Genomic DNA, 16,222 nt, shown 5'->3' on the forward strand with positions numbered 1-16,222 from the left:
TACGGAGGCATCGCCTACCTCCCTGCCTTGCTCTGGTCGGCCGTGTGGCAGGATGTTTCGTTCGGTTTGGGGGGGGGGGGGGGGGGTTCGCGACACGGAGCAGATATAGGGTCCATCATAAGTTGTAAACTGTTGTGAATCTAGTTGGTGAGGCTGTTGTTGATGCTCGATAGAAAAATTTTGTAAGATGAAAAATTGCAGGCAAGCTAGGTATAATATCGGGTATAATATATGGAGGTTCGTGCATCATTGAGTCTGTCCCGTGTGGTGCACGGCATGGTTGTCCGACCGGGACTCTAGCTGTCCGGTCTGCTCACTCGTATGGGTGTCGCCTCTGTATAGGGGTCCCATTGGGTTACCTTCTCTATTGCACCCATTGGTGGTTTAGGACCTGTTCAATTGTTGCCTATTAATTTTTGTAGTTGATTCATTTATCCTCTCTGTCACCCCTTCTTTACACAGTTGTATTTTGGCTCATAATCATGTTCAATGACACGCAAATAATGTGATTATATTTAAATAGATCTAATAAATAATGTTTAAAAAATGTTTATGGACATTATCGTCGCCTACTATATCCAATAGGACAGGGCAGTAGAACACGAAAATCGCTGTGTCGGCAAATTTCAAGTCAGTTTTACAAGGCACGGTATTGACCCAGTTGAAACCATTGAGAGGATTCATATCTTTACGATGAATCATTAAAATATATCCCTTTATGTACAAATCCTTTATGATTCTTGTACGTAATTTAACGCTATGATTACTTTATATTGATAACGTAGGCCTATCAAACATATCATTTGTTTAATCAAGCTGCCATCAGTTTTTTAATATATTTATTAAAGAAATAAATAAGATAACAAATAAGTAAAAATGGTTTATAAGAATTATGATGCTGTTTTTTTAATAAAGTGTGACTCGCAATGACAGTGCCAATGAAATTCATTTTCACGCACCCATAGCAAGGGGTGCAGGGTACTGTTTGTGTATGGATACCGGGTGTGCGCGCGAATAGGTGGGTGTACGTGCGAATGGGTGGGTGTGCGCGCGAATTGGTGGGTGTGTATTTCACCCTTTCACCCCCTGTTTGCCTTTCCTTGTAACATTCCTGCACCGCTTTTGTTTCCCTCACTCTATTGTTAATTATAAAATCAAAATATCCGGAGTGAAGTTTTGCACCTGATTTGCTTTTGCCGAGACAATAACTAACAATTCGAAATGACGAAATGACATCAAATACAGTGAAAACAGACATGATGAAAATCATTATCAGTAACTTCATCATCATCGTCATCATCATCATCACTACCATCATCAACAACAGTTTTGTTAAACAGCCATTTGAATTTTGATATTTGTTATTAATCGTTTCGTCATATGTTTTCCTGGCCTAATGTGTGACTACACCAATGCAATTAATTTTGCGTCCATTCTATACAAAATAATCTAGCCCGGCCTTTCTATTCTATAGTTCAAATTCTTGATCCGTGCATTCAAATTTGCATCTTCGTCAGTCAACTTGTTATGTTTCTCGTCTTTTCGTCACACGTTCATTCAATTAAGCATGGCATGATATACTTCTGTTCGTACCGTCTCCACCGAAAATGGAGTTTGCGCAAACTTAACTGAAAGTTTAGAACAACTGCGATAAACTTTTTATTCGAATTTGCTGTCAAATCGACAATGTATCCAGATTTTTCCAGATTAAACCAGTTCAGAGGAATTTACGTGCACGTATGATCATTTATGATGCTTCATCAAATTGACGTCCACATTTTATGAAGTAAATACGATTTATTGTAAACTATTGGTTTTTATCATCATATATGACATACTTCACACTTCTTTACCTCTCCCATTTCGTTCAATATCGTTTAGTTGTCGCTGCATTACGATCATATAAAGTTCGGTCAAAGTATGACACACGATCGGATATTATTTATTTTTTAACTTCGATGGAGTCTATGGCTGGCTCTCCAATGTCATTAAAGGGATCCGGTTACTTGTCTCAGATTCTGAAACAAAATTCCGGATTTAGTTCATGCTGCAATGATCATTATAAACCTTTAGGTCAGTCAGGAACCCCATGACTTTTACAAGCCGATCGTCTGTCTGATTATCAAGATATTTATGATTGGAATTACAAATTTTGAAAACCGTTTGCTAAACGGTTTTCATAACACTACAGTATATTGTAGAAAACGAGTATGGTAAAACCGGTCACTCAAAGACTTTTTTTTACCTTTTTGAGCCACTTCTTGAATCATTTTGAAGCGCAATTTTTTTAGGGCTTCAATATTACACCATATCACAGACACTGACAACACGTTGGGCCGTGTATCCCAGATTTAACATTGTTAAACGATCCCTTTAAAGGAAATACAAAGTTTTGGGAATTTTTGAAAATTGGCTGAATAGTGTTTCTTTACTATTTTGATATATTTGGATGACCCTGTCGATGTATTATAAGCACTAGAAAATTTAGCCCCTAAAACACTTTTGCTTTCGAAAAAACTTGAATATCAAATAGCGCTTATATATTACGGCCTTAAAATGGTAGCTGCGACCGTGAAAATCTCAGAATGTGTAGTTGTGGTATGTAATTTCCAAACGGGAATTGCTAATCGGTCTTTTTTAGTAAAAAAAACATTGCTTTATGGCTTAATTAATATCTTGAACTTGAGAGGGAGCTATATATACAACATAAAGAGTTTATTATTTACAATTTCATAACTTTAGACTCGATTTCAACCGCGACAACCATTACTGAATATTGTAGGATCGCATATGCTTCCAATTATGTTCATTTGGCCCAAATTCATGACCCCATACCAAAACTTTGTATTACCTTTAAGTTCAACCCATACGGATGATAAACAGATCGGTTAAAAACACAGTTATCGACCTTTTCCAGTTCTCTGTCTGAACGAAAGATTTGACCGATTAACAGGCGAGAATCGGCCAACCTGCACTAGTCTCCTTAAGTCATTTAACAAAAAAGGAAAATGGAATAGAATAGAATAGAATAGAATTTATTGACTCATTCGACCCCCTTCTGGGGTATAAGGGTACAACACATGTACATGTCATGATAATGATACATAATAAAGAATACTAACATAGCTTAATAATACAAAAAATACAGAATACAACAAAACAACAATATAAGTATAAGTATAACGATAAATAGGAATGATCTAAACCTAGCCTATGCTAAACATAAATACAATATTATACAATATGGCAAGCATACAAGAAAAGTGGAAAATACCAAATGAACAATCTAAATACAAACACGAAGAAAAAGAAAGATAAAAACAAAAAATAATTAAAAAAAAAATACATTATTGTCTTAACTAAAAAAGAAATTATAATTTTCATTTTTGTACATGTAATGGAAGGGGTTTCGATAGATGATATGTTTGGGAAGGTCTATGTGATTCGATCGAGGGAAGGATCATGATTCTTTCTCTTTGATTAGTCAGATTCCTGTCTGCTCCAAAAGAATAGATCTTGTGGATTAAATCCAGAATTCTATTGATCCCTTTGAGATTGATATTAACATTAGCTTCATAAAATTATGAATAGAACGCTATATGGGATCGAACGCTCACTATATGAGTCACCAATGTCAACGATCAAACGATACATGACAGTAGAGAGATCGCTGTAATAAGTAGTGGTCCAGGATCGTTTAAGATCGATTTTAGATGTGTCTTAACCTCACAGAGGATAAGACACATACAAGAGAACTCACCAAAGACGGCTAGAACACTTCGATGTACACACTCTTGACGTCGTTTGGTCAAACGTGGATATCTTTCTGCGTGGTCATTTTTTTCTTCTTCAAATAAAAATAAAATAAAAATGGTATCTGGTCTGGACGACGTATCTACTGTCACAACTGATATCCTTCACATGGAATACTCAGGGAAAGAGGAATCGGAGCCCCTGCTTAAAAAAATACCAAGTGAGTAAAACAGAAAGGAATTATAACACAAGATTATTTAAGAAATCAATTAAAGGGCAACTTTGATATCCTATGGAAATCCCATATAGAAATCTTGTTGCTTACGAAATACGACATAGGCTCGCATATTTCAAAAGATGATGAAGATTGAACTCAAGAAATAATATTTTGGTTAGTCTTTCTGTAGGGAAATATTAATACGGATTGTATATTGAATGGAAATTATGTCCAGAACATTATATACCTCTTTGTGACGTCCAGACCTTTCAAATGGTGATGGACGATGCTTTTTTTTAGATAGTCTTAGGTTGATTTCTAGCAAATCTATGAGGTTGTCTTTAACTTTTACCGGTGCAAATTTACACCTTCCTGTTGGGTGTAAATTTACTCCCTGAGGGGTGTCACTTATGCGACAAGCATTTACTCCTTATAGGGAGTAAGTTTAAACCTCTTTTTCAATGTGTGAAGTGTGGTCCCATAACTCGCGACTTCCCTAGCTGTGCTAGTTCTGATCTTGCATCGAGTCCTATGTCTAGTAGGCACGGGTAGAAAGTTCATCAATTTATTATTGCTTTAATAGAAATGTTAGCTGCTAAATATTGTGATCTATCTGCCGTGATTTTTTTTGCTTCGTCGCAGGACCGGCTAACACGGCATGGTCATGCCGTTACATCGTGAGCTACATGTCTTTCTTAGCTTTGACATGTGGCTACATGAACCGTGTCAACCTTAGCGTTGCCATAACAGCGATGGCCAACAGTACATATAGCTCGACCTATGACGTAGTCAACTCCTCGGCTGAAGTATGTCCTGCAAGATCGAACGAAAGTATGGGTGAAAACGTTAAGGTAGAGTAATTTATCTGAGTTGAAGACATTATAAAATCCTATGAATAGCTTTTAAAAGCATCCAGAGCAATTTACATTAATTTCTCCAAGCTTGTGGAATCACCGAAATATCGATACAGATATCCTAATATCTCGATATAATTTATATATCGCTCTACTTTATTTATCTATTCGCTGTACACGATAGAATTTCACTTACACCAAGAGATGAAAATCATCTTAAAATATTCGCCAACTAGTATCTCGTGCTAAAAGATGTCTATAAAGTTTCAATATATAGATGAGCTATATTATGATCCTTTGGCTGCCTTTTTGAAAAAACAGTCCTCACATGACTGAATACTGAATCAATTACCAAACACAAATCTAGATAAGCCTAAGTGAAAGTGAATGAAGTAAAACAATTCCCTGGTGATTTCTTTATTAACCTTCGTTCATTTTTGCAGGAGGGTGAATTCCCATGGGATTCGCACACTCAGGAGCTCATCCTGGCAGCTTTCTACTACGGGTTACCACTCTTCCAGATCCCCGCTGGCCTGGTGGCCGACAAGTTCCCTCGATCCTGCCCCTTGATCATTGGTATTGCGTACTTTATAGCAGCCTCAACTAATCTGCTGATTCCGCTAGGTGCATACAATAGTGGTGCATCCGCAATAATCGCACTGCGGATTATTGCGGGTGTAGCAGAGGTGGGTCTTTTTAATTTTCAATTCAATCTGATTATTTACGAATTCCAATTCCAATTCACTATACCGATTGAATCAATATTTAAATGAGCATAATGTTTACAAGAAATCTTTAGTGAACAAGGAGATTTACCGCATACGGGGGGTGGGGGGTCAAACATTTTGAACTATTGACTGGAAATGCAAATGTCGTTGGTTCGGACCTCGGCACGACACTTATGTCCTGAGTAAGGCATTTCATCTTCATTGCTCCTCTCCACCCAGGTGTGGTATATCAGGCAGGATGCGAAAGACCGTGTGATTGGATTAGCATGTGCGAGCTGGTAAAAAGGTTGATAGGGGGGGGGGGTGCCTACGCACTTTAAGCACTTTGGTCTTTTAACTGTAAAAGCGCTTAAGACAAGAAACAGTCATTTGTATTATTTAAAGGGGCGTTGTATAATAATGGCCACTTAAATATCACTCACTGCGCTTTGACATTATTACCTGAGCCGCCAAAGTAAATAGCGCTAAAGAACATCAGGTACCCATTTACACCTGGGTGGAGAGAGGCACGGGACGTTAGTGCTGGGCAGGGATTTGAACAACATACCTTGTGATCTACACTGCGGCGACGTATCCACTAGACTACCGTCACTTCGATCATTTATTTTCCACCGCAACTATAACAGTTCAACACCGGATCTCGCTTCCAGAAAGCAAAATTATCTTACGAACATCTAACCTCTCCTCAATATTAAAATCTGCGGAGAAGGGTGAAAATGTCAAATATCAAATTTCAGATCTTTTTGTTTCCGTCCTTCCAAAATTCCTATTTTCAGTCACGGAATTGCATTGAGAATATAAAATTAGGCTGATTTTTCTAATTTGTCAAGCACTTGTTTTACAGAGTGTTACATATCCCTGTCTGTATTCACTTTTGTCACGATGGACGCCCACAGCGGACAGAGGCAGGCAAATGTCCATCGCTTTAGCTGGTAGGTAATCATACAATTAAATTTTCTTCTCTTTATCTGAGTGATTATGATAACAATATTGGATATTTTTATGTCGCACATATCCGCCACATAAGGTGCTCAAGCCGCTACAATAGGGACTTTTAGATTTGTACGACGGAGAACGTGGACCGCCACGTGTGACATCCTTTTAAGGTAATGTGAAGTCATTTTAAGGCACTGCCGGGTACGGCCCAGTGCCTTACCACAATGTCTCACGCGCAGTCCAAGCTCTCGTCGTGTAAATCTAAAAGTCCCTAATATTACCCCGGCTCTAGCTACCGATTTCGGTCCTCATAGGATTCAAATTTCAAGATTCATCTGTATCAGAAAAGAAAAATGTCGGCCGGTTATGATTTTGTAAAAGATAAAACAGTAAGAATGCGTATCTTTGAAAAAACGTAAATGTCTGAAGGCAAAAGATATAAATTTATTGCTTCAACCCCTACCTAAATTTTAGAATTTGTACAAGATCGCACCTATGTTCGAAAATCAACTCACGGGAAATTTCAATGCCCCATTGTACATCCCGTTCAGGGGATTGTTGTGGTTGGTTTTTGTTTGTTTGTTTGTTTGTTTGTTTTATAAAATATCCAAAATATCTATTATTGTACTGGGGATTAGCCTCAACAGACCTTTGCTGGTCCCCCACATGCTTTTTTAATATTTTTTATATCTACATGTATTTAGTTGTTCTGTGTTAATGGACTTTAGATTTTGTTTGCTATTTGTGTCTCTAAATATTATTGTTTGTTGATCTTGTGTTACTTTGCATTTTTTTTATATGTCTGAAGATGTATGTACACTTGTTTTTTATGAGCCACATGTGGAAATAAAACCTTGAACTTGAACTTGTTTGATCAAGACTTAAAAGTAATAAAAAGTTTTGATATATGGGGTCATGAATTTGGTTCAAATGAACATATTGGAAGCATATGCGATCCTATAATATTCAGTGATCGTTGTCGCAGTTGAAATCGAGTCTAAAATTATGAGATTGTAAATAATAAACTCTTTATGTTGTATAGCTCCCTCTCAAGGTCAAGATATTAATTAAGCTATAAAACATTGCTTCTTGACTATAATCTACCAATTAGCTATTCCCGTTTGGAAATTATATATATCAACTACATATTCTGAGATTTTCATGGTCGCAGCTACCATTGTACGGCCGTAGGCGCTATTTGAAAATTTAGCAAAATTTACCGGGAGCACCGGTAAATTTTTATATTCAGTTTTTTTTCTCGAAATAAGATATGTTTTAGGGGCTAAATTTTCTAGTGCTTATAAAACATACACAGGGGCATCCAAATATATCAAAATTGTAAAGAATCACTATCCACCCAATTTTCAAAATTTCCCAAAACTTTGTAGTACCTTTAAAATCGATCTTAAAATTGCAATCAATTCTAACTGATTAAACACCCCCCAGATTAGGTAATACCTCATTGGCATGTTCCGTACATTTCAATCGGTGACGCACAAACCTACTGATATAGTGATTTTTCCGAAAGCAGTTACGATCGCGTTAAATATGTTTATTTCATAAATAAAATCAATGATACTTTTCCCGTTAACTTTCTATTAAACCTCCATCTCTAAATCCCTCTATCTTTATGTATTAACCTCATTTCTTCTCACTTTCCGGTTAAAGTGTAGATGTGTCGTAGTCGAGTGGTTTAAGCTCTTGACTTTAAAGTCAAAGGTCGTGGTTCGATCCCTGATACGGCCCTAATGTCCTTTGGCAAGGCATTGATCTACATTTGCCACTATATACCCAAGAGAGAAATAGGGACCCGATAGGATGACGAAAACATTTGTGTTAGTATTTGCCCATTCCCTCACATTAACCATATGGTAGGAATACTCCCCAGGGAGTGGAGATGATGCACATTGTGCGTAAATGAATCCTTTGACCGGGGTGATAATATATCTAAAGCACTTAGAGACGGTATCCATATTAAAGCCTTACAGTACTACTTATAACTACTTGCGCCCTCTATATAACAAACAATGCCTATAATCGGTGCCTATTGGTCTCCCATGATCCCCTTTTTCTTAAGTTAATTGAGAGCTGATAATTATGATGAGATAACCACCTGTTAGTGACCTTGCAGGGAGGTCTAATCCCCCTGGCCAAACTAGTTCAGACGGGATTTAAGTGTTATATCAATCCAGATTAATATTATTGTTATTGTTAAACAGGTTCGTCGGTCGGACAAATCATCGCTCAACCCATTTCCGGCATACTCTCGGATTCGGACTTCCTCGGCGGTTGGCCATCCACTTTTTATCTTTTCGGTGAGTAAAACTGTAAATCCTTAGTGATCCTGTCAACGACAAAAATTATTATTAACAAAATACAAATAATAGCCATACAAAAACTTAAATATATATCGTTTGGTGATATATGTTATTAATCAATTGAAAGATGCTGCCAAATTATGGAAAACTACACAACCTTAATTTTTATGACAGTTTTAACATGATATTAATCTGCATTCTTTGCACCTAGCCAGATATACTGATTTATCAAGGTGAAAGAGGAATCTCCCACACCGTTTTGCAACGAAAATCACACTGCTTTAACGACAATATCCACTGTAAGTTGTATAAACATATGAAATCGAATTGTGAGCTATGGACGTAATGAATACAAGAAGAGGTCTGGTGGTATCGTGGACACATCACCGAACTGTGAATCACACGATTCGCAGTTCGAGTCCCACCTATGGCACTAGTGTCCGTCTGTCTTTTTTATTCAAACAACTGCATGTAGGTGCCATAGAAGTATTATGGTGTGTTCCATGGGCATTACTCGTGTATTCCTCACCTATGGAACATCCTAGGATAACACAGGAGGAGAGAGATTACATCATGGCAGAGCTCGATCTTCAGAACAAGGTAACCGTATATAGTGAGCAAATAATTACCGTTGGTGAAGGTGATGGGACAAACTATCACTCCCGAGGCGATCTGGATGTTTCGCTTCGGAAAGATGGCTTATACATTCAGATTGCCGAGGAAGTGATAGTTTGCCATCGCCTGAAACCAAAAGGTGATTATTTGCTTTATATTCCACATCGGAAATATTTTACTTCTTCCGTCATTTTAGAGCAAAAAAAAAAATCACCAATTAACAGCTAGAAAACGGTGTACGATACGTACAGTGCATGCAGTACTTACGTACGTACGTTTATACGTAACGTATACAAGAAAGTGCGTTGCACTGTGTAGATAGTACTACTATCTACGCAGTGTAACGAACTTTTCTTCTCCCATCAATGATGGGCGAACTATCTTTCATCACGTGATTTACTTTTGATCAATCGTAGCGCAAGATTCTTTGTATGTAGAATATAATAATCAATATCTGCTACTGGCAAAACACCTATATGCTGGTATTCATGAATGCGAACTAATTTAAGAAACGTTTGGATGAAACCCCTATTAAGAGGAGTTTTGTCCAATAATTATGAGAAATAACTACACCGATCAAACTGAGAACTCTGAGGCCCGATGAAGGAGTTCACTGCCTCCCAGAATGATCAACAAACAATCTTGTACGTGACAATGTGATTAACGAGGATTAAGCTATTAATTTCACCAGTTAAGTAAAGAAGTTAAACTGTTATTCCCTCAAAGTGGCATTATTGATCTTAGTTAGCGAATTAACGAAACTTATATAATCCTGAATATTATCATTTTCATTACTTATTTTTGCAAAATATAGCTAGTGGTATTTTTTAATGGATAAATTTAAACAATGGCTTAGTTTTCAAATCTTATTGAACATTTTACTTTGGTTTCTTTTCTTTTTTACAATTCGAACCCGAAAATATAAACTTTCTGACATCGCAGCTCCAAAAAATTTGTTCTAAGATGAGAACAGTTGATATTTTCCCCTGTGATAAAATCCATGAACAATGTCCTGAAATTTACTTCATTGTTTTTAGCTTCCAAAAAAGTACCCTTGGAAGCACTTCCTGACTTCACTACCCCTTTATGCTGTCTGTGCCACCGATTTTGCGATTCTCTGGATCTTCTACTCCCTCACCGCAAATCTGCCCATTTTCCTGAAGGAGGCTCTACGATTTGACACCTCTCAGGTTCGTAAAGATGTCCAGTATTTCTTGACACACCATGTGGTAAATGTCTAGTCATCTAGGCCCGAATTCACAAAGGAGGTTTGTCGACAAACCTCCTTTTGTTTTTTACAAACCAGGTTTGTAAAAAACGCGTAAAAACGCGTCATATGACGTACGAAAACCAAGGTTTGTCGACAAACCTCCTTTGTGAATTCGGGCCCTAGAGTCTAGAATCTGCACCACCATGCCTGCTGAATAAGGGAGTTTACAGATAGCACATGGTACAAATGACCTCAAATATCCACAGATCTTTTACACATGGAGAAGTTCCACTTTGAGCATCTTAGAATTATAACTGCCAAAGTCCTAGATGTGCTTCATAAATGCCTTTTGTTTGCCCTCTTGAAAAGAATACTTCCATCTGCGTATCTTAGCATGTATCGTTGGTGCATAAATGAATAATGTTACAATAACGTAGTGTTGGCTCAGGCAGTAGAGCGTCCGCCTCACAACCGGGAGATCGTGGGTTCGAACCCCGGCCGCGTCATACCAAAAGACGTTAAAGGATGGGAGTTGTTGCTACCTTGTTTGGCGTTCAACAATAAGGGGATAGAGCAACGTCGATCTGGCGCTGCTCAGTGGCTGCCGGGCTCACGATCAATTGGGCAAAAGAATTTCCGTTTCGGTTTAATAAAATTTGGAGTGGACTATTAGGCTATTATTATTATTATTATAACTTTCATGAGCGCATATCCAGTATTCATCTCTGTGGGTTTTACCATTTTGGTACAAATGACCTTTATCTGCCCGTGCGCAGGTTGTATCTATGATCTGGCTTATTGCGCCCCACGACAATAATTGTTCCGGGATTCGTACAATTGAATAGAGTCGGGTTTAGAGTGCAATTGGATTTAATGTTAAGGGACTAGGGCTAGGGAAAGTGTTGAATCCGGGGTTGAAGTTAAGAATTCGGTTAGTGTTGGAAATCATCATGATCATGTACGTAGCGATTGATGATGATGATGATGATGATGATTCACAGAATTTGTATGGCGCCATTTATCTGTTTCAAAAATCATTCAAAGGCTCGAGCTCCTCCAACAAAGTTAGCATTTAAATGTCTGAAGGAAGATGTGAGTTTTGAGTGAAGCTTTGAAGTGATCAAGGTTGTCACTGGAGCAAGTGTCGTCATCGTAAACCGCCCAGAGAGATTATTTCGTATGAAAACGGTATAGAATTTCAGATTCATCATTTACTTCGACTCCCGGAAAAGCCCCCTATTCTTACGGACCCGACCCTGCATGGCCCGTATTCCCATATTCCCTTTCTTCGTCAAATTGTACTACAGAACGACCAAAGAAAAACACGAAATTAAACGCAGTTTGGTTACGAGATCCATGTGTGAGTGTGTAATTGGGTTTTTACGGAGGCAGTTTGTAGGCGAAGACAAAGAGCCGACCAAGGGAACGTGCCACTGGACTAACTCACATCTCTGATGTTGAGGCTAAATAGTCTTGTTTAAGACTTCCACATATCGTCGCTGTTTTCACGAAGTGACGGTAGTGAACAAAAATTGCATTCACTTTGCGTTACGATTTACTTCACTACCGTCACTTCGTGAAAACAAGGACGATATGAAAGATTTACACCCCGTCACCACATCAATATTTCCACCTCTGTGAGGCGAAGACAAAGAGCCGACCAAGGGAACGTGCCACTGGACTAACTCACATCTCTGATGTTGAGGCTAAATAGTCTTGTTTAAGACTTCCACATATGAAAGATTTACACCCCGTCACCACATCAATATTTCCACCTCTGTGAGTATTGTCGGTCGTGTGGTTAACATTAAAGCCCCACTGTCCTACTTATAGCTACTTGCTCCCTCTATATAGAAAACTTCCCCAATTGGTGCCTGTTGGTCCCCCATGTTAGTTGAGAGCTGAGTTAATGAGATAGCCACCTGTCAGTGACCTCGCTGTGTGGTCTATTCCCTTCTGGCCTAGTAGTATCGACGGTCTTTAAATCTCTTTATTTCTGTATCCTTAAAACAGGCTGGTATACTGTCAGCAGTGCCGCATATTACTTTTGCCATCTTCATCATGATCGGGGGAGCCGTGGCCGACTTTATCCTTAGACACACCAACTTAAGTGTCACTACCGTCCGGAAATTCATGACCACGCTTGGTAAGGAGATTGGATAGATAATGATAATACAAATAATAAATAATAATAATGATTAAAGTTATAGACCAGTTTTGGAAACGCCCCCCTCTCAAAATATGAACTGGAAGCTCACATTACTAATCATGTGAAAGAATATGTTTTGACTAATACGTGATGATACGAATTTTGCCGGAACCGCCTACTAATTGATATATTTGGTAAATTATTATCCGGACTGGATAGATATCGCGTAGTCCCATATACATCTTTCTGTATACAGTGCTTGTAACTTTACCAAGATTGGACAAAATTCGTATCATTTTGATGATTCCAGAACCTTGCAATACTTATATGCTAGATGATCAACCTTTTCTGATCAATTCCACAACGTTTCTTTCACAATGGAATCGCATGACCAGAACTGGTCTATACCTTTAATATTAATGAGAATAATAATAATGGAATTAAATTAATGATATTAATAATAAGAAAAATGAAATATCAATGACAACATTGTTTACCAAGGGAAGTCCCATTCAAATCAATGCTGTTCTTCCCGAGGGACTGCAATCATGATTACCCCCAAAAAATTGCCAGGTACCCAGTTACACCCGGGTGGAGTGTGGAAAATGTGGATCAATATCTTGCCATAGGACGTTAGTTCCGGGCTGGGATTCGAACCCTCAACCCTTGGACACCTCGCAGGATTGAGAGTAAAGTTTAATGAACATTATACCAGGACACCTCCATATATTTAAATGAGGCTATTCCTGGGTGTTCGGAATGACAAAATATACAAGATAACGGTATCAAAGAATACGATATCTGAAAAAATGAATCGGAAAAGGATAAAAAAAGAAGAAGAAAGGAATGGCATAAAATCAAAGAAATGCGTAAACATGTTGAAAGGAAAAAAATAGAATTAGTCGTCCCAAGTGCGAGGTGAGAACCATTTGGTGCTACAGGAATATCTTGAATGGAGGGGGGGGGGGGGGGGGGGGGGTATAACAGGTGGGGTAGGGGCAGTTCGTCATCATGTGTGTCAATGAAGAAAGCAGAATTGGCCAACTGGGGTGCACATTGGTTGTGCATAAATAATGTTCAAAAGTTCTTTTGCTGTCGGGGATATCGCTTTAGACCACTCGTGGCTGAAGAAACTAGCACAATCAGCCAACTCTGTCTTGTGGGCCTTTTTGTCACTTTACAACGGGTTTACTACTATATAGTCAATGTCAGTAACCATTTGGAAAGTAACTAGAAAGTCCCAAACCAGGGTTTAGAGGTGTTGTGGTCAAGTGGATACGTCACCGGACTGTCGATCACAAGGTCCGCGGTTCCACCCACCCAGGTGTTAAATGGGTACCTGGTAGGATGCAAATGCCAATGTAGCATCTGAGCCTAGTAGCTCGTGCTGGAATGCTCCCTAGGAAGTGGAGGAAGTACATCCATTGTGTGCGGGCAAGCCAGAATCCGATGACGGGGTAATAATGTAAAGTACTTAGAAACTCGCTACTGCTCTATTGCTATATAAGCAAAAACATTAATATTATTAATAACTAGTGTAACATAAAAACACAAATTTATATCCATGATCTTCTCATGGGAAAAATGTTCTTTTTCTTCAGGTCTTTTGCCAGCAGGGACCTTCCTTGTCTTAGCTGGTTACGTGGGATGTAACGCTATCTTAGTAATCACGTGTATTTCACTGGGACTGGCCTCGACTGGGTTTGCTTTCTCAGGAGCGTCCCTCACCATGATGGAGTTTGCTCCCTCCTGTGCTGGAATGGTCGTGGCCATAGCAAACACGGCTGGCACCATACCCGGCTTTGTTGCGCCAATTGTTGTTGCCAATTACACCGAAAATCAGGTAAAACCATGTACAGTATGCATGTTGCACACGCTGTGGTAACTCCTTGGATAAACACGATCTCAAAGGCTTTCACAAAAAATGTAAACCTCAGACAATAAGGGAGTTTACAGATAGCACATGGTACAAATGACCCCAAATATCCACATATCTTTTACACATGGAGAAGTTCCACTTTGAGCATCTTAGAATAATAACTGCCAAAGTCCTAGATGTGCTCCATGAATACCTTTTGTTTGCCCTCTTGAAAAGAATACTTCCACCTGCGTATCATAGAATGTACCGTCGGTGCATAAATGAATAATGTTACATAACTTTCATGAGCGCATATCCAGTATTCATCTCTGTGGGTTTTACCTTTTTGGTACAGATGACCTTTAACTGCCCATGCGCAGATTGTATCTACGAACTGGCTTATTTCAATAGCCTTGTTCATCACTTTGTAATAAACGAAAGTTTATTAGCATTACGGTATGAGTAATCTGGGTATTCACTATGAACATGACGGACAAAGAAAGAGGACAAAATATACAGTTCCTCATTCTACCCTCAACAATTGCTATGGTAGACAAAGGAACATCCCTTCACTGCTATTATGTAAAAATATGTAGAACAGATATATGCATGTTACACATTTTTACACAATAGCAGTGAAGGGATTTACCTTTGTCTACCATCGCAATTGTTGAGGGTAAAATGAGGAACTGTATATTTTGTCCTCTTTCTTTGTCCGTCATATTCATAGTGATTATATCTATAAGATATACAATACGGTATTGAGATTTCTCTTGAGTTGATTTTTGGAAGTCTGCGCCCTGGTGAAGGTTTGTTTTTATTATGTATCGCATGAAGAGCAAAATGATTGTTTACAATTTAGTTAAAGTAGATCAGTTCAATCAATATAATCAATCGTCGTAAAACAAATTTTAGTATTAGTTGTCCAATGAACAGCTGTTTCAAATTATTCACATATCCTTTTAACTATGCGTGTTATTTTGTATATTACAGGCCGACATTAGTGGATGGAGATCATTTTTCTGGATAACTTTTGGGATTTCTGTAGCGGCCTGGTTAATCTTCATGATCTTTGGAACCTCTGAGCTTCAGCCATGGGCCAAAGGGGTCAAAGGTGGTGGGGATATTGATTCCCAAGAGAGCAAGTAGGGCGAAGTCGGCAACACCAGCTCCAGGGGCAATACCGGCAATGTCGGCAACGTCGGCAACGGGGGCATCGGAAACGAGAAAGAAACATCATTGTATCCGCACTATTCCTGATCGAATCGCCATTATTGGATGAAAGTGTGCTTTTTAATAATATGTCTTTTCGAAGAAAGTCGGGCTGAGATTATAATAGAACGTTGGGAATAGATATGAAGCTTCGACTTGACATCTGCCTTGTCTCACCTCTCTGTGTGTGTCTGTCTGTCTCTCTTTCTCTCTATCACTCTCACTCTCTCTCTCTCTCTCTTTCTGTCTGTCTGTCTCTCGCTGTCTCTTTCTCTCTCTCTCTCTCTCTCTCTCTATTTTTCTTCTGTTTGTTTTCCTCGAAGTCTTTCCTCTCATTGCTTTTCTTAAAATATAGCTTTGATTAAAAACAAA

The 16,222-nt window shown here is 38.6% G+C and overlaps 1 protein-coding gene across 1 annotated transcript; it reads left to right on the forward strand.

Moving 5' to 3' along the window:
* The first annotated feature begins 3,870 nt into the window (after nt 1-3,870).
* On the forward strand, nt 3,871-15,787 carry LOC105438525 (vesicular glutamate transporter 3-like). The gene is made up of 8 exons (XM_030987426.1): nt 3,871-3,973; nt 4,613-4,776; nt 5,268-5,510; nt 8,708-8,803; nt 10,459-10,650; nt 12,645-12,777; nt 14,382-14,623; nt 15,632-15,787. Exons 1-8 carry the CDS (start codon nt 3,871-3,873, stop codon nt 15,785-15,787), a joined length of 1,329 nt encoding a protein of 442 aa, XP_030843286.1.
* Nucleotides 15,788-16,222: the final 435 nt, after the last annotated feature.

This window comes from Strongylocentrotus purpuratus, unplaced genomic scaffold (assembly GCF_000002235.5).
Source record: "Strongylocentrotus purpuratus isolate Spur 01 unplaced genomic scaffold, Spur_5.0 spur5_scaffold_16, whole genome shotgun sequence".
In the NCBI taxonomy this organism is placed as follows: domain Eukaryota; kingdom Metazoa; phylum Echinodermata; class Echinoidea; order Camarodonta; family Strongylocentrotidae; genus Strongylocentrotus; species Strongylocentrotus purpuratus.

What these genes read in the sequence shown, in the direction of transcription:
- LOC105438525 (XM_030987426.1), top strand. Translation starts at nt 3,871, where the DNA reads ATGGTATCTGGTCTGGACGACGTATCTACTGTCACAACTGATATCCTT. An exon ending in ATTTCTTGACACACCATGTG is followed by an intron (nt 10,651 to 12,644) that starts GTAAATGTCTAG and finishes TCCTTAAAACAG; the next exon opens with GCTGGTATACTGTCAGCAGT. An exon ending in GAAATTCATGACCACGCTTG is followed by an intron (nt 12,778 to 14,381) that starts GTAAGGAGATTG and finishes CTTTTTCTTCAG; the next exon opens with GTCTTTTGCCAGCAGGGACC.